Source organism: Pelodiscus sinensis, chromosome 5 (genome assembly GCF_049634645.1).
Source record: "Pelodiscus sinensis isolate JC-2024 chromosome 5, ASM4963464v1, whole genome shotgun sequence".
In the NCBI taxonomy this organism is placed as follows: domain Eukaryota; kingdom Metazoa; phylum Chordata; order Testudines; family Trionychidae; genus Pelodiscus; species Pelodiscus sinensis.
The window spans coordinates 36541218-36566945 of NC_134715.1; the positions used below are offsets into that span (position 1 = coordinate 36541218).

At 42.4% G+C, this 25728-nt stretch overlaps 1 protein-coding gene across 7 annotated transcripts in view; it reads right to left on the reverse strand.

Moving 5' to 3' along the window:
* The window catches only part of PRDM5 (PR/SET domain 5), a 151443-nt gene that overhangs the window by 116617 nt on the left and 9098 nt on the right, over nucleotides 1–25728 (reverse strand). For 6 of the 7 annotated variants that reach the window (XM_014574834.3, XM_075929820.1, XM_014574833.3 and 3 more), the window contains exons 2-3: nucleotides 24730–24813; nucleotides 5300–5422 (exon numbers count right to left, since the gene is read on the reverse strand). In XM_014574834.3, coding sequence (XP_014430320.2) covers nucleotides 5300–5422; nucleotides 24730–24813 — 207 coding nt within the window. The remainder of the gene's footprint in view (nucleotides 1–5299; nucleotides 5423–24729; nucleotides 24814–25728) is intronic. The other variant, XM_075929819.1, reaches the window with a different exon arrangement.

Sequence of the window (25728 nt, forward strand, 5' to 3'; positions counted from 1 at the left end):
TTTACCTGAGCTATCAAATCAAGTACACTGCACAACCAGTTTCTTTTTTAATGCATCTTCTTCTCAATAAGTTCTTTTTATATGCTCAAAAGGAAGGACACTGCACAAATCTTAGAACCTAGACATCAGTACTCTTAAATGTAGTCCTTCAACAGAATCATCTCAAGATGAGTTACTCTTCTGTATGCATTCTTGCCCACTTAGTGATGTGATTGATCTTTGTGTGTGTGACATCCCTATGCCAAAAAGAGTACATACCACTCTGCACAAACAATTATGGGGGGCAGAATCTGGTTCTGTGGTTTTACCACAGGCTGGATCAGTAAGTTCCACCTAGATTCTCCGAAAATTGAAAAGACAAGCTTTGCCAGTGAAAAGAGATGGAATTTAACATCTGTTTGGGTTTCTATTAATTCTTGTGGGGAACACAAAATGGACTTTAACTATAATCATGCCAGACCCATGGATGTTGCCAGACCAGAGAGTGCCGGACTACAGAGGTTCAGCCTGTAGGGTTCTTTTTAAACCAGATGTCCTTCTATCATGGATGTGGCCAAGTTTTTCAGAGTCATATAAACTTTGTTTACTAACACCAGTCCTTGCTCTTGGTGTTCTGTGCTGTCATTTAGGGGTAATTTTACCCCAAATGTCTTCTAAAGAGCCCAGAAAGCAATGGAAGTGTTGGTGATGCTGCCAGACAATATTGACTTCCCATGGTTCAGCAGATTCTCTGGTTCAGCACTCCTCAGATCCCAAGGGTGCCAAACTTAAGAGATTCAACCTGTACTGTAAAGTAACTTTTGTAGTCAATGCTAGGATAACCTTGTAACAGTCATGATACCAAAAAAGCATTCTATCCCAAGACATCTTTGCTCTCTAATTACTAATATTCTCATATTTTATAGTTCATCATAAGTACCTGTCACAAATCTTTATTTCCAAATCTATGGTTTGAGATCATGAAAATCATCATTAGAGCATTTACCAAGTACAATTGGAAAACTGAACAATGGGTTAGAAAGGCAAAATTAAAATCCAGTAGTAGCTTTACAAACCCAATAAACTCCTCCTTTTGTACAATAAAAATGTCTTGAGGTTAACATTATGAGAATTTCTGTGTTTCATGAGAGTAATTACAATGTGCCAGTTAGAACAAGAGGTCTGGAACCCCATCTGAATTTAAATATTCCATTTTCTCTTGTTAATTAGAAAATTAGTCCTCTACTCTATGTAATTACGCTGACATATTCCACTTTACTCAATTGAACTATTAAGATAAGGATTCTCTTGTGTTTGATAGAGATAATCTGTATTATGAATGATTTTCATGTTTTAATTGTTTCAGTGCTTTTTCAGCAATGTAACTGAATTAGTAGCAGGAGTAGCAGCAGCTAAGCAACTGGAGTTCAGGATATCAAAGCTGAAATCACTTTGCTGATGTAAATTAAGTAGTGTCGCATTTGCAACGACTGCAAAACATGGTCTAAGAGAGTATCATTGCATTATCTTTATGAAGGCTGTCCCAGTTTAGGGTAATTGCATCTGTATTTCCCCTCAGCAGTTCATCGGGGCACTCAATCTCAAGTTTCCAATTCCCTGGCCAGTGCCTTTCTGAGAGTGACCCACATCTCTCCCTCTTTTGAGGGGGGTACTTCCAGGATGCACAGTTCCCTGCCTTCTCAACAGGACACCTGCTTGCTTTCTCTTTAGAAATGGAGAACAATTACAGCTGTTACAAATACCACACAGACTTCCTATGTAAGCCTTTTTATTTCCTAAGGTTAAACGCAGAGACAGCATATTATCAAAAACAATAAAAGAACCAACACACATGACTATGCTTACCAAAATTATCTTTAACCCTAACGTGAACTCTGGCAGGCTAGTCCTTCCAACGGTACTGTAAGGGCTAAGGATCTGAATGGACCAGGGCCCCATCCATTTACTGGATCAGGAAGAAAGCCCTGCGTGAGTTGTTTTTTGTTTGTTTTTTAAATCAGGCTACTTAACCAAAAGCTGTCTTTTTCCGTGGGTCCCTGGAGAATCCAGTTTGAACTAGTAGATGCATACTTTTCAAGGGGGTGGCTTCTCTGGAGAGGTAACGAGTGAATTTGCTTAGTGACCCCCTGCTGTTCTCCTATTTACCCTTTCTGTGGAAATACATACAACTGCACAAAAACACATACACAATTGCATTTTTAGTGCAATGAACTCCAAAGACTAATTCAATAAGGTTTAACTTAATTCAATAAAGTCCATTCAGGATATTGCAGGAAATTGTCAGTCTGTCACAGAGGCTATACAGGGAAAGATTGTATTTAGTTTTAATAATAAATAAGGGTTCCATTACTGGAGCCATTCCACAAACAGAACTGCCATTGATCCTGTGCCTAAAGTAACTACAGAAATTGGCTCAACATTTGCATATCAGTAAAGATGTATGGGTCAGTATTTGTGTATGACAATGCATGTCAGAGCTTTGGCATCTGTCACCTATATATTACAGAAAGTTCCAATGCTGAAAAGACTTTGTACTTAAACTTCATGCACTGCGAGTACCCCCTCTGACCACTCACAGTGTATAAAGTTAAGCAAATATATGAAATGCAGTAGTGGGACCTTACATTACAACAAATCAGTAAAACATCTGGGATTTTTAGTATATCATTACTGATGATACCCAATGACCTATACTGTACAGCAATTTAGAAATGAGACTGCCCAAATTACCTTTCATTATTTCGTATTAGTTCATATCTTCTATGATGTTTACTTTGTCACTTCATTAAATTAAGCACTACCAGTCTTTTTACATGGGGGTTTTTCCATGCCACTAATCATTCTTGTCGCCCATCTTTTTATTTTTGCCTTCTTTTAGTACCGAGTGCCCAAGAAGAAACCACATACTCAAGGTGAGGGTATGCTATTTTTCAATGGCATAATTTCTATTCAGTTATTTATACATTCTAACATTTTCTTAGGATTTTTTGGTTGGTTGGTCAGTCAGATAACTTAATCATTGTTGTACATGGCAGCCAACAACTAAAATCTCTGCTCGGGGAGACCTGTGGTTATTTTCCTGAAAGGCTTAAGTTTACAGGAAATCCCCAGCTTACAACCTTTTGAAAAACAACCAGTTTGTAAGTCAATAGTTTGGCACTTGGAATGGATTTTCCCATAGAAACAATGTTATACATGGTTGTTAGTTTCCCAGGCTAGCCCACAAAAAACCTATTTAACTCATAATGTAGCTGAAATACTGTGTATTTGCAATGATAAATAGTAGCCATGGTTTTTGTATTTAACCTTGAACAATGGTGGTTGAGGAAAGACAGGTTTAATTAGAGGAGACTGAGGAGGCAGGTGAAAATTCTGAAGGGGATGACTGGGTATCCTCTAGCCACTGCCACCATGGGCTCTGCATTGTGGTCATCCCCATTCCCCAGCAGCTCTCCTCCCCTCCCCCCCCACTCACCAGGAAGCAGCAAGTAGTGCAAGTGTGGGCTGGAGGACTCAGGAGGAGCAGGGGGGCAGCCATGCAGCCAGCAGCTAGAGAGAAGCGGCCGTTTTTCCTTCGAAGTGTTGCTCTTCTTTCCAGCTGCTGGCTGCACGACTCCCCCCCCCCCCCCCCCCCGCTCCTCTTCAGTCATCCAGCCAGCACTTGCGCTGCTCCCACCATCTGTGCCTCTTGCCAGCTCTCCTGAGGCTGTATGTGAGGATGTTCATAAACTGGATGCTTGTAATGTAGGGAGTGCCTATATTTAGAATCCAGCAAAAGGTACGAGCCACTGCAACTATTCCTGCTAACACATTCATTTTCAAACTGTAGTGCATGCTTCTCTGGTGACAAAAGGGGCAACAAGGCAGAGTGAGGGGTTACAGCTGGCTGAGTGTCCAAGTCAAGGCAGGGAAACTACGGTGAGTGTGGGCAGGGAATCTCAATGGTTTGGGAAAGGGCAAGGGCTAGCAGCCCCACCCAGCCTTGCCTTATCCCGGCAGCAGCTGGCTGCTTTCTCCATCCTCCCTTCCCTGACTACGGGGGATTCCCAGAGTGCTGTCCCTGCTGTCCCCCAGCCCTGACCCAGACACTCAGCTGGCTGCAGCCCCAAATATTTTAAATCCTCTGCAGCTTGTGGCACCAAGAGGTGCTGGGCAGTGGGGAGGGAGTCCAAGGAGCCACAGTCCATTCCATGTGGCACTGCCATGGGTCCCTCCGGGGATGGAGCCACCAGGGTATTACAGCTGCCCCAGGAGTGAGCCGCCCACTCAACCTCTCAGTTGCCATTATGCTACCTCTTCACCTACCTGACTGTAATAACAGTAGCTGATTTTAATGAGATTACATCGTTTTTAAGGAACTCGGTCACTTTATTCCTCAATTCTCTCAGCATCCTTGTATTAAGCAATCGGCGCCTTGTGACTTTTTGCTCAGTTCTGCAACATACAGCATGCAGGCTGACTGCTGGGCTCACACTAAGCCCCACTCAAGCCAAGTTAATCCATGGGGGCACAGAACACAACTCGACGATTACATGACATATTTAGGCAGCACCTCCCTCACTGCACCCCTCAATGTTTCACAAAGCCTCATCTTAACTACCTGATAGGAGGAGGTCTCTAGCCTCTTCTTCTGTAATGAAGAAGGATTAAAAATATATATATTATATAGATAGATCTTTTGCAATGACCAACAGTAACTACCATCTGATGCCCAGCAAATACATTAAGTTCTCTTAAAGCTTCCACTGGAATATTTAGAGCATCTTTTATTTTTCTATATATCTTTAGCTAATTGCTTTAAAATTACTTTTATGTTCTGCTTTCTCTGCATACGCCTAAAGATTTTAGTAGGAGTTTCGTGTGAGGATAAACCCCTAAATAATGAGCCCTGATTCAACTAAATATATAGTCCCACATTTATCTTCCAGCATAAGAGTAGTACCACTGAATTAAACAGAGGCTTACCTACCTACCTGAATCAGGGCTGTAAAGAGAAAATCTAACTGTAGCTGTATTGAGTGTTAGAAATGGATTTTAAGTGGCTACAAATTCTACACAGCAAATTTCAGAATGGTATTAAAACCTTTCAAAGAAGTTTTAAAATGCCCTCGATACTCAGGCTTGTTAGTGTTTGAGATATTTATTTATGGTACACCTTTGAGGACAAACATTCACTTCTAAAAAGGGAGACAGGGAAGTTGCTGTGCTGCTTATCATCTGCACATTTTATTGCAAGTTATGAAGAGTAAACAAGCAGATTAAGAACACTAAGTGAATGGTAAGAAATCAGCAGATTTACCTGGATGGCAGCCAAGTTCTTTTGGTCCTGCGATGGGGCCTCATGGACAAAACGCAGCCAGTTAGAATATCGTGGATTGCTGGCATCCAGAACATAAAGGACCTCTCCTTTACTCCCACGAACCTGAAATATTAAAAACCATTGATCAAAATGAAAACCAGAAACAGTATCTCATAGCAAAGAAAAGATTAAATCTTATATGTAAAGAAAAAAGGTCTGGATTAAATTTTTGTTGTGTTTTAGATACAAGCACAAGGATATTGAAGGTGTCTAGCTCACATGATGTTTGTCAGGTGAATTCTGCTTTCAGGACATATACTCAGTTCTTCTGTCCCCTCCCACCGCCCCCAAGCACACAATGAGTTTTCTGCTTAGGATATCTCATGGTGATTGATCACTCAACAATTCCAACCATCTTGTCAGCTTCTTCCATTAGGTTCATTCATTCTTTCTTTTCTCAATTTCTTCCTTACTGAACTCTTTCCAGACTGACTCCCTGCTTCAATCCCCCATCAGCTTCTCTTTTCTCTCTGAAAAACATTATCCCGTCTACTCTTCCTCTGATAAGGATCTTAGCAAATGTTTCAAAAAAAACCAAAAAGTGATATAGGTTGAACCTCCCTGGTCCTACACTTTTAGGACTGGACTTGTCCTGAACCAGAGAATTTGCCAGACCAGGAGAGGTCAACACTTGCCCCTCTGCTGCTGCTGGCTGCAAGGCTCTGCCCCGATGGTAGCAGAGTTGTCAACAATGACAGAACAGGGGCACGGGGTGCTCAGGGGAAGAGGCAGGGTGGCTGCATAATCCCCAGGCCAGCAGCAGAGCTGTATTCCCAGACCCCCACTGTAAGCCACAGGGCTACACTGCCACGCTTCATAGCCACCTTGGCTCTTACTCCAAGCTTGAATGCTGCAAATGAGTTCTTTGCTGCACACCAAAAGCTCTGGGAGGGTGGGGAGGAGTTACTGAGTGCAGGGCCTCTGGCTTTCCCCCCATGAATGCTCCTGCCTCGGCGCACCCACAGATGCTGCTGGACAAGGTAAGTCTGGTTTATAGAAGTCCAGTCTGTACCATATACATAGTGCCTTCCTCTTGCTCCTTTGCCATTCCACCCCCAGGTGTGTTCACTGCCCTCATCTCTCTGATGCCAAGATTTCACTCCTGGTGTCTCCTAGTTTTCTGGTCTCCCTTTCTGTCTCTTGTCCCACTCTTTCCTTATCTTCTTCCTACCAAATTATTTTATGCCTCTGGCTCCATCCCATCTATTTACAAAACATGTGTTGTCTATCCTGATTTTTTTCCCTTCAATTTCCCCCCTCCACTTATTCTCCAAGACACCTCCTTCTTTAAATTCACTCCATCTCTCACATTTAGCTTCCAACATTTCTGTTCTACTGACACCTCACAGAGGCCACCCACAAACATCATATTTTTTCTAGAGAATCTGAAAGAACCTCTCTCTGTTCTCGTGTCCCTTCATTGGTAAGCTGCCTTCAGCATCACTGATCTCATTCTCCTCTTCCCTGAATATCTTTTCCTCCCATTTTGCCTTTTACCATATTTTGTTCCTTCCTTTCGTAGCTCTGCATCCTCCTCCTTTCTCTTAATTGACATTACTCTAGATTCCCTTGCTGTCCTCCCATTACATTCTCTCTAAGGGTATGTCTACACTACAGGATGAGGTTGAATTAAGATACACAATTTCAGCTATATTAATTGCGAAGCTGAAGTCTATGTAAGCTTAACTCGACTTCTGCTGCTGTCCACACTGGAGGAAGTCAAAGGGAGAACACTCTCCCTTCGACTTCCGTTACTCCTCGTGGAAGCAGGACTACCAGCATCAACCAAAGTGCCCCTCTCAGTTTGAATTAGCGTGTCTTCACTAGACCCGCTAATTCGAACCCTGGAAGATCGACAGCAGCATCTTCGATCTTCTCTGTAGTGTAGACATACTCTAAGTGATCCTAACCATGTCATGCCTATAATGTCCCAAATCCACCTTTCTAACTCTCTCCAGTTTTGTATCTCCAAATACTTCCTACCTTTCACCGGCAACCATCTTACCATCTTCGCCATAACATGTCCAAATCTGAACTCATCTTTTCTTTTAATTCCAATTTTCTAACTCTTGCTCACCTTCATCCCAATGACACCTTCTCTAGCCTGCAATTTTCCCAGTTTCACTACCTGACACCAACTTTACTCTGCCATGCCCATATTCAGACTTTCACTGAATTCCATTTCTGCCTCTAGATCACCAAATGAATCCTCCCTCTTTATTCCTGCCATTTAAAACCCTTGATGGCCATAACTTTGTTCTCCTTCTGTCCCTCTGAATCTCATCTCTCCCACCAGTTTATTCAAATAACTTCATGAAACAACTTCTTCTTATAATGCATCCCTTATTGAATCTGCCAATTATATTTTTGCCTTCTGTCACTTCAAGGACTTTCTCTTGTGTCAAGGCCCATGTACAAAGCTACTGTGCATCTCCTGTTAGCCCCTTCATTTCCTTAAGCTTTGTTTTCTATACTAATCTTAAAGTATGAACACGTGGCCCCAATGGTCACGGTTCAAACCTAAAAATTGGACTTGGCTGAAGTTTCACCGGAGCCATGGAGGTCTTGACAAAAATCAAATGAATTTTAATATGCAGGGCAATGGCTATAAGTTATTTAATTGGAATGTTAAGGAAACAACTCTTTCATTAAGTGAAGAGGATACAGTGCAAGCTTTTGAAATCTCATGGAAGGCACATTTTACTTGCACAAGTGCAACTGATGAACTAGAAATGATCATGCTCCTTCCACCTCAATGCCAGTAATTGGGAAATCAACTTCTCTATCAAGGGTGTTTGGTCTGTAACCATGTCATTGGATTTTCTCAGGTCAGGCCTAGTCGGTATTTGGATGGGAGGACCACAGAGAAGGTATACTGCATATGAAGCGTTTTTTTGTTTTACAAAGCCAAGTGCTGCTGGAGTCCATAGTCTTTCCCCTCCCCCCCATAAAACAACCGTGGTGTTCTTTCCACATTCCAAATCAGGCTGGCCAAATGCAAATACCTGTTTCCCCCGGAACTTTCAACTAGCTAAATTATTCTTCACCCCCATTCTAAAAAACACATTGGAGGCAAGAGGGGACAAGTTGGCAAAAATATATCTGCAGCTTTTCACATCAGAAAGGGTTACATTCCAGTAATGGTATGAAAAAGTATATATTTCATCTGTCACTGAAATGTAACCTCTTCTGGTGTGGAAGGTTCAGATCTATGAAGGAAGCTCATGCTGTAACAGTATTTTTCCATATGATTTATTTATATATGAAACACATTTTCTCATCTGTCATCAAAAAGGGCCAAAGTAAGAACAAAACTTAAATTGTCACCATGCCTTTGTATATAAATTGCTGACATTCTTCCAGGTTTTTTTTTTTCTAAAACATTTTAATACCGTGTGTCTTCAGCATGACTGTTTAAATTACCTAGTCTCTAAAGTATTTCAGAAAGAAAAATTGTATTGCTTTAGAGAACAAATCAATGTTGTTCTTTCATTGTTCTCAGATTAAAACCCCAACACCCCAAACTGGAAAAAAAAAAAAACCTATTTCTGTAATTAAAATGAACAAACTTAAAAATCTTCAGGCTGTATTACTGTACTTCCAAACAATGATTTGTTTCTTCTTAAGCTTCATGAAAAGCTGCCCCATTTTATATTTAAAAGGCCAAATTCTACTTTTAAAATCTAAATACACCTCACTGCTGAAGCAAATGGGAGCCATTTTTGTAAAATGAAAGCAGATTTTGACCTAGAAATAATAATATACTACATTACTTCACATGGAAAGCAATACCAATATATTAATTGCTGCTTGGAGTAGGAATATACATGGCATTCACATAATCACACTTTCCTAAAAAGCTCTGTATTTTCACAATAGCACAAGTTTATGTTGTACTCACAGCCTAAGAGGGCCTGAAAGCCATAAGTGAGCACTACAATAGTTACATTGCTATACCCACACTGTTCTAAATATGTAAGCTATAGAATATAATCTTTGTATGAAAATGGCTAACAATGCAGATTTACATCTTTGAGCAATTAAACACAAGCTAATAGCTTGGGGACTTGGCAATAGCTACCAAGAGTGGGAGTGAGGGAGGCCCACCAAGCTGGTCCTAGAAAGGTTTTCATCAGCTCTTGACTGATGTTTCAAAAGAGAAACAATTAAGTTCCTACTATAAAAGCCATATGTTCTTCTACCTTCCTCTTAATCTATTTTTTTTCATTTGTTTAATCCTCAAATTATATTGGAAGAATTTATATTTATCTCAATTTTACAATCATCTCAGTTGGGCATTCTCAGTGCTTGCCAACGCATGAAGACATGTCGAACGTACATCAAGGATTTAACACATAAGGAAACTATTGACCAAAATAATCCCATAAAACCCTTCAAGACATGTGTTAGATTTTCTATTGCTTTTTTCACCTCATAAAGACATAACATTGCATTAAATATACAGATGTGAAACAGAGGAAAAGTCAAGAAAAATATACTTAAAACATTGTATATTACACTGGACTGGATTAGTGACATTTACGGATACCCTGTTCCCACTGATGAGCCAGCAGGGGCTCATGTGAGCCCTTTCTTAATACAGCTAGCCTCTGAGCCCCATTAAAGTAATCTCGGCTTCTACTTATCAAAGAATGCCTCCAACTTGCAATGACAGCCCTAAAACTGTAAATGAACGGAAATAAAATCACACAGGACAAACAGCTGGACTCCTGTTCTACAGCATGGGGAACCAAATGCAGATCCTGTAAATGTCAGTAATTAAGTTTGGGGTATATCCCCAAGAATCATCTCACTAAAATCCTTCACCTGGTATGCTCATGGAACACAGGAGTAAGTTAAGTTTGGGGGAGTAGGAGGCAGGTAAAAAAAAAAAAAAAAGTTTCAGAGATGCATGCTAAAATCCTACATCCAGAAGTACTGGTGAAACTGTTCGGCCATCCAAGGAGATAGAACTAAAATGGCTGCCACTCAGACAATTGCAGGTGTACTCAGAACTGCCATAGCTGCAGCCACCGTAGTAAACAGATTTCCCTTCCTGCATCCCCAACCAGTCCCCCTGGAGAGCATAAGAAATGTACTCTGTAGTTTCAGTACCGCACCCCCACCACAGCAGCTGTGCCTGCTGTACTAGTAAGAGAGGAAAACATGATGCTGAGCAGCAGTAGGGCAACAGTCCAGAAGTCACAGCAGCTTGTCTCTCTCCTCATCGGACTGGGGCTTGGCAGGCAGGCAGTAGAGCCCCAAAAGCCACTTGGAAGGGAACACTTGCCCTCTCCCTACCACCACCCTGGGAAAACGGTTCCCATTTATAATCACCCCCCCCCCCCAGCCAAAGGGTACTCACTACCCTATTCCAACATTTGGAAACTAGGGCTTCATGGCTTTCTGGTCTCCAAAGGCCCCTATCTCTACCCACCCACAATTTTTAAGGATCACGGGGTGGCTTCATTACAGTCTATTAAGTATCTACACAGAGAATAAATATTTAATAAAGGGCTCTTCATTCTAGCACAGTGAGGTGTAATATGATCCAGTGGCTGGAAGCTGAAGTTAAACAAATTCAAATTGGAAACAAGGCACACCTTTTTTTAACAGTGAGATAATTAGCCATTAGAAAAATTTACCAAGGATCTTGGACTGGAGAGTTCTCTCGAAAAGATCTGCTTTAAGAATTATTTTGGAGACATTCTATGGCCTGTGTTATTCAGGCGATCCAAATAGATGATTTCAGTGCTAGAAGGGGAACTGTGATCTATGAATCTAAGGGTCTTCAACAAACCCCCGCCACTCTACCAGAAGGGATTTGCACCCCACACCTACTGGCTTCCAAAGAAACTGCTTCTACTACATTGATATAGAATCAATGGTTTGTCGGGGGGGGGGGGGGGGGGGGGGAGGGTTTGGGGGGTTGGAAGAAGGGAAAATATTTAACCAGGGAAACTCACCATATATCACAGACTCGGTCTGGAAGTGTTTGAGGGGACCTTTTCATCAGCAAAGTATCTAACAGCACTTAAATTCTTGGGGTGTGTGTGTAGAAAATAGGCAATTATGTAAATAGTGACCATTGATACAAGACTGCAGAAAACATATTTAAAAAGACATAGGTTAGACTGCTAGTGGCTAATCATCATGATTCCTATCTAAAGTTTGCGAAAGTTTAATCTTGTCAGTAAATAGCGCCCTGACACCTGACTGCATGAATTCTTACATACATTTGAAATGATATTATCCCAACCTGGTAACAGTGGCCATCTACATCCAGCAAAAGCATACGACCAATTTTAAGTACAATTCCTGAAAATCATCAAGAAATAATTTTAAAAACCATTTAAACAACAGTATACCCAAGGCACAGAGTTAGCAATTATTTTAGCTGAAATTGTTTTTTAAAAATTGTTTGCTAACAAGGCCAAAAAGTGTTTTAAAATTTCAAAAGACCTCCCTGAGATAGATAAATATTTGGGCATCTACAATATTACCCATGGATAAAATGAGGCCCTGAAAATTTATATGAGGTCCCTGAAGTCACATTTAAAGTCAGTGTCAGAGTTGGAAATGCAACTCCGTATTTGTGGGGGGGGAGAGAAATATGCTTTTACCATTACACTACAAGCAAGTTGTTTTCATAAAAGTCATTGCTCTGGATGAAAAGTCCTTTTAAAAATGAGTAACATGGATTTAATTTAAATAGCGATAAAACGTAATCCCCATCGTCCCTATCCCCAAACCTCTAAACAGAAGGACAAATCTGCAGACAGGTCGAGCCTGATGCTCTAGTAGCAGCAGCAGTTAGCTAAAATATCTAATTAATTACAATGTTCTATTAGGCTAACTAAAATGCATTAAGAGATCCAATGTACACTAGATGTTAGACCCCTTTTAAATATTGAGTAAAATGGGAAAATATCTTCTTGAGCTTTAACACAATGGTGTCAAACACATTACTGAGTTAATTCAGTCCAATTTCTGTTACAATAAATGAAATAACGGAGACTTATGGGGATCCCATATAGGAGAGTTTTTGCCTTCTGACTAAGACGGAGGTCACTGAATCCTGTAACAGTGTTTCAATCATAGTCGAGATATGAATTGTTAACCAGTTAGCCTCACCCTTACCGGGTGAGACTTACAGAAACCCAGTTAACTGGTGGGGGCTGAAGCAGCTCCAGCTACCAGCTACCGCAAGAAGCCCCTGCCCACATCTGGAGTGGCCCTTCCGCCCATCCCCCTTTACCCAGTTACCCAATTAAATGGGATTTTACATCCCTAAATCACAGTATCACTATAAGAAATAGATTAGAAAACACATTTTCAGCAACCTTGCAAGCTATGAGATGTAATTCTTCAAAGAGCTACATTATAATGCCCAAGCTGCTTTTAATGTCTTTCCATGGGATGGCCCAGCCCATTTGCAAGATGGCATTCTTAAACCTCGAATGAAATTACCTCCCGTTTTTTAAAAAATGTATTTGACTTTGTCAAGCATTCGGCTGCACTATTTAAATATGCATAAGCTCAAATGCAAATATGGTTCCGTGTGCACATGGCAGGGAAGAAAAACACAACATACCTCTTCTGACAATAAGCAGATGGTTTTCTGCATTGTATGCAGTCAACAAATTAGTTAGGTTACAGAGACTATTTTCAGAGGTTTCATTAAGTGAGAATGAAGAGACCTATATTTCCATGTCAACAGCAAGATCTGGTTTATTGTTGATAGTATGAGGCAGCTATAACAACAAGACACCTTTGTACAAAGAATTCATTGCAGGATCAGGACTTAGCCTAATATCTCCTATAGCAACTTTAAATCCTATCAAGTAAAGGTAAACTTGGGGTCAACTGATCCAGCAATTCTTGGTTTGCTTGTCAATTGAGAAGCAAAGGCATCTCGATGACATTTCTCACCATTCATTTTTCCTCCACAATACATGAGATATTCTAATCCTCACTGCTTCCCATCCATAAGACTCCAGCTTCTGATATTAATGAATTCTTACGATGCAACACTATACAGATATTTGACCCTTTTGGAAGGATGAATTCTCTCAGTTTTAAATGTGACCATTTTAATTTCTCTTCAAGCTAATTCTCAGATTTCTATGAATATCTTACTGATTCTTCTCCACAGAAAGGCAAAGATTTATAAAAATCCACATTAATGTACTGTATGATCTACTATATCTAGAGCCCTGTGAAGATTATGGATGTTAAATTTAGATGAATTGGCTAACAGAAGAGTCACAATTTGCATCTACTCGTCAATTAGTTGATAAGGGCGTCTCCGCCTTTGAAATGTAGCAACAGCCCCAGGGTGTTGTTACACTTCAAAGGCGAAAGCGCTGCGGGGAGCACGAGGCCAGCAGGAGACTCAAGCAGTCCGCTGTTGACCCTGTGTTCCCCGCGGCATTTCAAAGTGGCAGCACTGCAGGGAGCCCAGCGTCAGCAGGGGAGTCCCCAGCTGACCCCGGGCTGCATGCAGTGTTTCAAAGCAGCAGACCCCGGGCTCCACAGTGCTGCTTTGAAGTACCCCCTTCCTCTCCCTCCCACGCCTTACCCTTCCTCTTCCCCTTCCCCCACCCGCTGCCTTTTTGTGATAAAGGCAACAAGTTGGTGGGGGGGGAGGGGCGGGGAAAGAATGACTAGTGTGTCAACTATACGAGAAGCATTTGCTTATCGGATAGTTGACTAGTCATTCACATCCTTAATGCAGATACAGATGCAGATATCCATGGATAGAAACGGTATCTGCTGATCTGTAGGGCTCAACTCTCAGGAGACACTGCAGCCAGAGAAGAAGAAAATGGTGCTGCTGCCCCAGGGAGCCAGGGCTGAAGATGCTTCAGCCACACCGCCAGATGGAGCTGCTGGAGCAGGGCAGGAACAGCTCCTAGGAACAACAGCATCACATTCCTCTCCTTTGGCTGCAGCATCTCCTGGGAGTAGAGCCCTGAGAAACAAATCAGCTTCCATTCAATCTGTGGTTTCTGTTTGCACAGGGCTCTAACTACAACAAAGTCTAAATTGGCCTTCTAACACTGAACGCAATCAACTCCTGATTTTTAAAGCCATTTTAAAACATTTTAAAGAAGTGTAATAATTAAGGACTTAATTCTACCATCTTCACGCATCTCAAGCTACACCTCATCCTAGAGCAGTGGTTCCCAACCTATGGCCCGGGGCTTACTGTACGGGGTCTGCACGGAGCCTCGCACAGCCAGCATGTCCTTCAACCCACGTTGCTTCCCATGGCTCGGCTGAGAGGCTCCATGGGTTGGAGGAAGCAACGTGGGTTGAAGGACATGCTGGCTGCCGGCATGTCCTTCAGCTCGTGCTGCTTCCCCAGCGGGCCGAGGGGCAGCGCGGGCTGAGGGACATGCAGGCTGCAGACACAGACAGCTATACTGTTTCGGGTGCGGGGGGGGGGGGGGGGGGGGGGGAGGGTCCATAAAATGTTAATGATTGAAAAGGGGTCTGTGGCCTCAAAAACATCGGGAGCCACTGTCCTAGAGTAATCCCACAAAAATAACATAAAACTCAATGTGAGACAAGGTGCTACTCAACCAGCCTGTTTCAAAGGCCACTGAAGTCAATGAGTAAGAGTGATTAAAAAAAAAAAAACTAGCTTAAAATAAAGAGTTAATAAAATACATTAATCTAAACTAAGTAATTGATGAAAACTGTGATAAGAAAAATTACTGGTCCAATTAGGATGGCCATAAAACCTCACTGAAAAGTATTTCTAGAAGATCCCAAGTTTATGCCAAAATTTGAAACTTTAAATAAAAATCAGGAGTAGGGGGTTAAAGAAAAAAAACCACAGTGAATGTGGTGGAGTAATTTTAAATATAGATATGCACATTCATGTCAACGATTGTGAAAATAGCAAGGAAAACCATTAGATAAGGAATATTTTTGAAAAGAGAAGTAAGCAAAGTTGCCTGCAGAGCCATTAAATCAAATCACTTTAGAAGATGCCCTAAACATAAAAATTCTCTAAAGAATAAAAGCATCGAAAGAACATTCCATCATGCCACAGAAGAACTGCACCCTATGCTTCTGAATCCCATTTTATTGACATTGCAGGGGTTAATGTTCTGGACAAGAAAATACAAGACGCCGTTTAAGATTCTTCTCCCCCCCCCCCCCCCCCAACAGAAATCTCAGAAACATTGCACGTTGTTGCATTGTGTATAAAAGGCACTTCTCCAATTCCAGCTCAGATTTCTGACTACCAAGAAAGATAATCTAATTCTACCAAACATTAATTAAAACATCTTTCAACTTCTCATACCTTGAACAGAAATATCATGGACCAGATCCAAAGCCTACCAAAGTCAATAAAAATCAGGTTTTATAACTATAACCAGTTTGTCAAGGCAACAGTGATGAGAATAAGTAGTAGAAATAAAAGCTCTTTTCATTCTCTAATATAAATAAATATAAGACATAGCTCCCATAAAAAGACTGATTTCCAGCACGTCTGCTCTTCTCATATAGAATTCACATCATTATCTTGGCAGACATACAGAAGCTAAACCTGAAATATATAATGTTCATTGCTAACAGTATATTAGGTGCACCCTTACCCTGACCAACATTTCTTCATGGTTTATGTAGGGAAATTTGGAAAGGATTTTAAGTCTCTCCAGTTCCTTCTACATTAATGTTTGCCAAAAATCAATACAAAGACAATGCTTTCCACATTCCAACATAACTCAAAATGAAAATCCATTTGCTTGATTTGGGGAAAATGAGAAACAATTGAGGACACCTTCACTCTACTCCAAATTGCCTGCAGAAAACAATAAATAGTTGGAGTTACATTAAAGTTGCCCCGAGGTAAAAAGTTATGTAAAATAATACGATACCCAAAGAGTATTCTGTACTGCCTTTATTTTTAATTTTGGCAAATAAAGGAAAAAATTTAAAACCGCCATGCTTTCAATTACATTATAAATAAAATAGATGGTCTTTAACATATACATATTATTCCATAAGAGCATTTGGATAGCCCTAAAAATTATGAGAATAAAGCTTTCTTTCACAGATGATCATCAAAAATTAGTATAACATGCAGTTAATCCAAGAGACTGATAACCTTAGAGAAAAATGTTTCAAAAATAATTTCAAAAACATACAACTAACTACTTGGTTACCTACCCTACATTTTTTCACACCCATAACTCTTCAATAATAAATTGCAAGCTGTAGCCCTTACTGAGCCGAATTTGAGAGCTGAATCCAGTAGGCTCTTGTATCAATCCCCTAGAGTTTCTTGAATGAAAAAATGTAAGGCTACGTCTACACTGGCCCCTTTTCCGGAAGGGGCATGTAAATTTCATGAGTCGTAGTAGGGAAATGCGCGGGGGATTTAAATATCCCCCGCGGCATTTAAATAAAAATGTCCGCCGCTTTTTTCCGGCTTTTAAAAAAGCCGGAAAAGAGCGTCTACACTGGCCCCGATCCTCCGGAAAAAGTGCCCTTTTCCGGAGGATCTTATTCCTACTTTGAAGTAGGAATAAGATCCTCCGGAAAAGGGCACTTTTTCCGGAGGATCGGGGCCAGTGTAGACTCTCTTTTCCGGCTTTTTTAAAAGCCGGAAAAAAGCGGCGGACATTTTTATTTAAATGCCGCGGGGGATATTTAAATCCCCCGCGCATTTCCCTACTACGACTCATGAAATTTACATGCCCCTTCCGGAAAAGGGGCCAGTGTAGACGAGCCCAACATGTTTGACTTCTTCAGAAAAGTACAAGTCGCTCAGGAACTACAGGCAGAATAAAGTCATTCTGCTAGATAGAACAATCACAAATATTGACAATCTCAGAACTAGGTATATTAAAATTTGTTTTTGTGTGTGTAAACATGGGGGAGATGGGATGGAGACAAGCAGCACCTTGGGCTCCAGTAACACAGGGAGTCTGATTAAAAGCTGACTCCCCACACATCCGCTCCCGGTTCCCCCTCCTCCCCGCCCTGCCTGCAGCCAATGCCTACTTAAAAGCCAGCTCCCTGCGAGCACCAGCTCCGGCCTGCTCCCCTCCCCATGCTGCTGCCTCTGATACAGAAGCAGCAGCACTGTGGGTTGAGGGGGTGTCTTGTATGTAATCATGAAGGTTAACTGATGAGTCCAAGCTCATTGGTTAACCATTTAAAAATGTACACTATCACATTCCTACTCAGATCCTTAGTTAACAAAATTACAGCAGATCACCAGAGCACGGAAGACTTCTTTTAAGTGTTATGTTTTACAAAGGCAAAAGTAGAAAGGAAGTACAATTCTGTCTCATGTCACCTCTTTAAACAAAAAAAAAAAAAAACCACCAAACCACCACTCATTCCCTAAAGAAAGGCCAACTCAGCTACCCCTTGAAGCTTCATTCAAAATGTCATTCCCATCATAGATCAAGCACCAACCACGTCACAGATATGGTGCACAAATGGAAATCCAGATGGTATATTTTTTTCCAGGTGAGCCCAGCTGAAAAACTACATTTCCACTGACTTCTAAAAAAAATTTCCACTAAATTGAAGCTATGACCACATGGTACCATGAGAAAACATTCTGTTAATATATATATTTATGTCATCTATGAAAAAAGTAGAGCATTTTCTTAATCTCATGTGTAAAGGTGTCCTCTCCAAAAAAAACATAGCCTTTTGATTGCTATGTGTATAATGTGTATAGCCATAGTCACCAACCAATTGATCGTGATCGACTGGTCAATTTTGGGGGCACAACCAGTCAATCGTGAGGTGTTCCAGCCTCCCCCTCCCCCCCACACTTCCCCTTTACCCCCCAAGAAGGAGCCTGCACTGGCCCTACCTTCTGGGAAAATGGAGGTAGCACCAGCTTCTTGCAGGTGGGGGGAGGGGGGGAAGGGGGAATCCCCAGCTGCACGCCAGATCCAGTGTCTCTGAAAGTGCGCTAACTCTCCTCTCCTCCCCAAAACAGCCAGCACACTTCCTGAAAAACCAGATCTAGTACGCAGCTGGGGACTTCCTTCCTGTACTGGGGGCGAGGGGGAGGAGAAGTCCCCAGCTGTGCACCAGCTCCCACTTCTCAGGGAGCACGCTGGCTGTTGTGGGAAGGGGAGGAGCAGCACACATGCTTCCTGAGAAGTGGAGCTGGCACACAGCTACGGGACCCTCTCCCCACACTCCATGCAGGAAGGATAGCATGCAGCTCAGGGAAGGAATTCCCCAGCCACACTCCAGATCCAACTTCTTAGGAAGCGTTCTGGCTGTTCTGGGGAGAGGAAGAGCAACATGCACCACAGGATCCCCAGGTACTGGCTGAGCTGTCCCTGTCCCCTGGCAAGACCTCCCCTCTCTCTCCTCCAACAGCACTCTGCCCAGACCCCCATGAGTACCCTGCCCAGGCCCCCACCTGCAACCTGCCCCCTGGCCAGACCCCCACCAGCACCCAGCTCCTGCCCCCTCCCTCCTGGCCAGACACCTACTCTCAGCTTGCTCCTGTACCCTATTTTCCACCCAGATTCTGCACCCCTATCCTTAATCCCACTCACTGGCAGCCCTGTCCCACACACTGGATCCCTCATTTTTGGCCCCATCTCAGAGTTTAGAGGGGCCCACAAATTCCAATAATCCTGGAACCCCAGAAAGTTAATCTGATCTGAACCTCAGTCCTACCTATCCTCTCTCACATGGGGCTGGAGTGCCAGGGCAGTGAGGTATCTCAGTAGGGGGGCCACATCAGTGAGTCTTGGGGGTTTTTGGAGGGGTTGTTTTTTGCATCTCACTTGTGTGGTCCCCGGATGATTTTTCTGTGGGTCAGTAACGTCTGACCCAAAACAGGTTCCCCACTCCTCTCATAAATAAAGACAATACTGAAACATGGTGTGTTTGACATAATATTTTATTTAAAAACGAAGCCTGGCCAACAAGCCCCCATCTAGCCACAGCATCAGAACACTCCTGCACCCCATCCCCAACCCTGAGCCTGTCATACACCAGAACCCTCTGTCCTGAGCATCTCACATCCCCAAACTCCTGTACCCCCACATCCCATCTTCTGCCACAACACTCATGCAGCATCCACACACTGCAAATCTGTGCCCTGAGCCCCTCATACTCCCAGCCTCCCTGTCCTGAGCCCCTCATACAGCCCAACTCCTGCACCCCCACATCCACAAGCCTGCAGCTTGCTCAGCACCCCAATCATCCATATGACCCTAACTCTCTCCAGCCTGGGACCCCCTCCATGAGCCAGAATCCCCTTTCGCCACCTCCTCCTGCACCCAAATTCCATCCCATAACTTGCACCTCTCATCCCTTCCCACACCCAAATCCTTCATTTCCACCCCAGAGCCCGTACCTCCTGTCTCAACCCAGTGAGAGTGTGTAAGGGCTGGGGAAAGCAAATGATGGAGAGATGGGGAACAGAGGGTGGGGCCTCAAGGAAGGGGTGGAGTTTTGGGGAAGGGATGGGGTAGATCTTGGCTTCCTCTGACATTTAAAAAGTGTTCTTGGGTGTAAAAGGGTTGGAGACCAGTGGTGCATAGGCATTACATTTGGTTTAAGTAAATTGCAATTAACTTAGCAAGCTATAATAAATGCCCTGAGGAATTTTTGGACTAACTATCTATTTGGACAGTTCAGCTGCTTTTTACTTTCCTGGCCCCAATTTTCTACTTAAGACCAGTCAGCATGATTAAAATTATATTATAGAATTATATTGAGATCAACTTGAGTAAACATGAAATGCCTGGGTTCAAACATTCAGGAAGTCATAACATTTGGCATGCAGGAATCTTTTCAGCATAGTTTTGAGCATCTTGGAGTAAGATGTATGCAATGGTTTCAGAACTGCTCACAAGCCCCCCCCTCCCCTCCCGCCCCCCCCCCCCCCCCAAAAAACCCCACCCTGATTTTCTGGTTTGCTGTCAAGGGAGTCATCTTAATGTGGTCAGTGAATAAAAGTGCTTTTTTTTTTTTTTGCTGCTTTCAAGTACAGATATTCAATCTAGACATCAGCAACAAGACACTGTCAAAGATTATTGCACTCCAAGAGCAACCTAAGTTAGTAGGCCTTCATCTCAGTGCCTTAACCTACCAAACATGTTCTAAAGTTTACCTCAGCAATTATATCATTTTGATTGAAGGTAATCTATAGAAATGCTGTGAAAAAATAACATATGGATACTACAGTAGGGCGTTCAGCATGTAAATAACATCAAATGCATTTTTTTTTTTTTAAAGGGCAAAGGCCAATGAAATCAAGCCAATTGCCATGACATCCCACAACTACCAGGTGCCCTCCTGGAATAAGGAAACAACTCAAAAGAAGTCACAGTTGTGCTTCCCCAGTCGGAGTGCTTACACTGCATATGCTCTCTCATAGCTAATCAAAATGAGGACTAGTCAGTGGAGAGGGCCTTCACAAGCTTGAATAAACTATCCAACCATGAACCTTTTTCTGTTTCCACACCACTAGACTGATATTGATTTGGGATATAATGAGACTCTCTTTTAGCATTCTTTCACATGTTGTTTAGCTATACAGAATTTGATTTATACTTTTACAGATAGTTTGGTTGTGGTGAGACCAGGTTACACTGTGTACGAAGTCTGGCTACGTTAACAGTAGATGATTTTAAAATATATATTTCCCTTGTACTAAGTCCACAGATAATTCTTTGAATACATGCTGGGAAATGGGATGTTTTATCTGCAACCACCTAATAAACAAGTGACAGTAACTGTGATGAGGTACCTGATTCACATTTGGCTCAAAAGCAGGGGTCTCAAACTCTTAGCCCGTGGAGACATCCCTGTCCAGAGTGATTGTGCAATCCAGTCCAGAACTCCTTGCAGGCTGGGGTGGGGGGCCTTGTCCATTACTGGCCCCCCAAGTCCCACCATCACGCCATCCTCTCCCCCCAATGGCACCCCGTCCCTGAGCATACAACTTTGAGGATTACCGGGGGGCCTGGCACCATGCAGCAGCAAAGGTCACACATGCCTGCACCTTCTGTGGTGACAAGCACTGTGGGGAAGTGGAGCAAGTGCACTAGTCCAGTGCACATTGCTTCCCCATGGCACCCATCATTTCAGGGAATCCAAAGGGAGTGCGATCACTGCCACAGTGCAGCGCCAGGCCCCACGGTAATCCCCAAAGCTGCCTCCTCACGGAAGGGGTGGAATGGGGGGAACAGACGTAGCAGTGGCAGAAAGGAACGGGACTTGGGAGCCAGTAATAGACAGGCACCCGTGGCCCGCCATGAGTCCCAGATTCACAATTACTCCAGCCAAGAATGGCCCAAGGGGCCAGGATTTTGAGACCCCTGCTCTAAGAGGTTAAGAGAATCCTATTAGCCAGGATGGGTAGGAATGGTGTCCCTAGCCTCTGTTTGTCTCGGAATAGGTGACAAGTGAGGGATCATGTGATGATTACCTGTTGTGTTCCCTCCCTCTGGGGCATCTGGCACTGGCCACTGTCAGCAGACAGGATACCGGGCTAGATGGACCGTTAGTGTGACCCAGTATGGCCATTACTGTGTTCAGGGACTACGCAGGAGGCAATCAATCAGAAAAGCAGAGAGGAGAAGCCAATCAGGGCCTAAGAAGAGCTGCTGGACAGAGCAGCTTCAGTAGCTGCCAGAGTTTGAAAGGGGGGAGGGAGGTAAATCAGGCTCCTACCAAGAGAAAGGAGAACCAGCACCCTGGACAGAGCAATGCTGCCAACCAGGGAAGCTAGAGAGAACTCATGGCTAGTTGCTAGGACTGGTAGGTTGAAGCCCTAAGGTAAGGGCAAAGAAGGTGCTGGGTGGGTGCAGGGAGCACCAAGATGTCCCAGAGAAATGAACCGAGGAGTCAGAGGAGGTAAAGCAAGTAGTGACCATTTACAGGATCCTTGGGTGGCACTCAAGGGGGCAGGCCCATGACTTTATACCTCTAAACTCACAGGATGAAAATGAATGTAAAAATCATGTCTGTGTTGTTCTATCCTTCCCCATCTTCAGACACAAGCCAGCCATAATACTTATGCTCGATACGACCTCACAACTTCTACGTGCAAAGTCATATTTTCATTTAGAAGTGAATTTTGCCTGCTATGCTGAGAAAAATAAAATAGGGAATTTGGGGGCATTAAAAATTCCAAATAATGAACAAAGTTAGTGATAAGAAGTTTTTAAACTTCACATAAACTGTTTTGCCTACCTCAGTCAACCCCACTTTTAAAATTTTAAACTGATTATGGCTATACATTTCTTAAAAGGAGGTTAAAGAAGCCAAGCTTACAACCACTATTTCTAGTGCATAAAAGGATTTATTTTTAAAATCACTCATATTTTAAAGAATTCTCTCCATATAAATGGCTGTCAAGGAAATATTCAAGCAGGAAGCAGCCACACTGTCACTTTGAGGGGCACTAACAGGGAACAAGATGAAAGTCACAGACTAATAAGCACTAAACAGCAGGAATTCTCGTGCAAGTTTTTTTAGTTGGCTAAATTTTCTTGGTAAAAGCTCTGGGAATATGATTGGATCTGTGCCAACCAAATTTAACTTCTCCTTAGGTACCACAAAGCCCTGTTGACATTGTTAGCTTCATTAGGGCTGCATATGGGTAAGAGGTTCTGCCTTGAGGAATCTGTTCACAAGATCAGGGCCTAACTGAGTACTACTTCAATCTGTGGAATTGAAGCACAGAGTGAAACTGAAAACCGGTGCCCTGGTGAGTCTGCCTGCAGTTCAGATTTCTGTTCTGATGGAATATCATAAAGCAATTCATTGCGTTGCAATTATCATTACAAGAAAATAGTAGTCACCCACATAACTCAGTACCCAAAATCTTACAAAGAAGATTTAGAAAAAAAAATCCAGACTTGTTAATAATACTGTTTTCAAATATTTTTGCTTAAGACAGCTTGAAAGTGGAAAGTGCAGTATAAAAGTAAGATGGGATCTTGACGGGAGCATGTCACAGAACAGCTGTTCCATAGCTCTTCCCTTTCATCAGTCCCCCACAGATCTTCTCCAAGTCTGAGGAGACTGTGCCATGCAGCCACTGCTTCTTCCCTTCTGCAGTTTTTAGGCCTTTCACCAGTTCCTTTCCTTATCCTTACAACCATGTTAGATTGCAACCTTGTTTGGAAAAGTTTTCAAACACTATCAAATACAGAAACTAGTTCTAGGTATCTCAGACCTAATGACCATGTCACAAAGCTCCCTAATATAATTGTGTTAATCTCTTTCATTGCAATATGCTCAATTCTTAAAGAAGCACAAATTCATAATAAATAACCACCATTTTTCTTAACTTTATTACTAAATTACTTTCTTTAAAAAAAAAAAAAAAAAGGCTTCAAGTGTTACTCAGCTTTTCACAGGTTTACTTTTTTTGTTTTTCATATTCTTCAGCATAGACTGTAATTATTTTCATTCTTAGGTTCATACAAATTTAGCAGGATTTATATTGTTGTTAGACTCTATAAAAACTTCTGCCTGGGGTATCAAGAGTCTAAGTTACCAAAAACACGATGCAATTAAAAGCCTAATTCTGCAGATGCTTTCTACTAGATACAATGCCTTTTGGAATACTCATAGTAGCAAACACTATGACAGTGTCTGCAGGATCGGCCCCATAGCTGGGGTGACAATCTGTCCTGTTTTTAATAGGACGGTCCTTCATTTAAGCTCTCTGGAAGAAGTCTCCTTTAAAAAAAAACAATACAAAAAAACCAGGCAAATTGTCCCATATGTTGCACAGCAGGGGCCAACTGTTTAAAGAGCTGGTTGGGACAGAGCCCGTGAACTAGGCAGCCTATGTGCTATTCCTGGCATGCACTACAGCAGGTAAGGTGGGGAACCCAGCTCCAGAGCTCCCCCATATTCTCCCCTCACTCTCAATCCCCGTCCTGACTCCTGCACCTGTACTCCAGCCTCCTGCATTCCCATACACACCGACCCTCCTACCCTGATTCCTGCACCCCCACCCAGCCTCCTGCTCTCCCCCCCCACATTCCCAGCCCTAACTCTTGCAGCTTCCCCCACACACACAGCCCCCGTCCCGATTCCTGCAGCTCCCCCTCAAACTACCAGCCCACACTGCGGAGGACAGGAAGATGAGGACAAGACAAGCACTTCTAAAGAGCAGTAACCACTTAATTGCAAGTATATATTTTTAATTTTTTACCATTTTAGTTATAATAATGCAGGATGTCTTTTTAATGGATGCTCAGTCAACTTAATGTTATTTTGAACATTTGTACCACATAGTTCTGACTTAAAGTTGAACGGCAATCAGTCCAAGCAATTTTACCAGGTGTCCAGTATTCGGCATAGGGATATATGGTCACCCTACCCATAGCTCTCACCTCCCACATCAGTCTGCAGTCTGTGTTTTCATCCAGTTCTTGAGGCATTCGCTTCTCCCCTGCAAATGGGCCAAATTTTTCACCCTAAATGATGATTACACAAAAAATTCACGAGTTACTAAACTACAGTCTTTTGTTATTACCTTTTGCTTCAGAACAAGAGGACAATTTTATTTGCTCACCCTTCCATGCTCTTAAGGAGCACACATAGTACACAGAGTTGCAGTTGACAGCTGGACAGCTAAATCTTCAAGTTCATACGCCATTTTTTAAATTTAAGTAAGGCTATCACATTATTATATAATGTCTAAACACTATTATGCTAGCTAGTATGTTTGGGCTTTTTCCTTTCATATTTTGTGACACTGATTTTTAAAACAATTTCCCCTACCACATATATCCTCCACTTGACAAATATTTTGTTTGTATTTTGAAAGAGGCTGAAATTCACAGGACAGATTTGTTTTATTTACATAATTACAACATGCTCTGAAATTTCCCTAGACAAACTCACAGAAGGCCAACAGGTGGAAAAACAAGGAAATCTCAGAGACAAGGCTTGTTGGAAAGAGCAAGGAAAAAAAAGCGATAAGTTCACCAGTACAAAATGATGAAGAAGATTTGTAATTCATAAGAAACATCTAAATTTTACATTTCCATATTACATAACACCTTGTCCCTCAAAATTCTTTTAAGTAGCCATGCTTCCGGTGGAATGGAATGCCCATGCAATTAGTTAAGTAGTCCTCTCTTGTACAGTTAACTGTGACTCAGCGGGGTCCAAAGACGGGTTTTATAAACTAAGAGGGTAAGTTAAAAGAAAGATACACATGTGAACTGACAAATACCAAAAACTTCTGCTGTAACATACTGAGGATGTTAAAGTGTGGTTAATTGACTAGTCGAGTAGTCGATGGACACTTTCGCGTTCCTCCTTTGAAATGTACAAGAGCCCCCGCTGGAGGGAATGCAGAATTGCGCATGCAGTCCGGGGCCAGC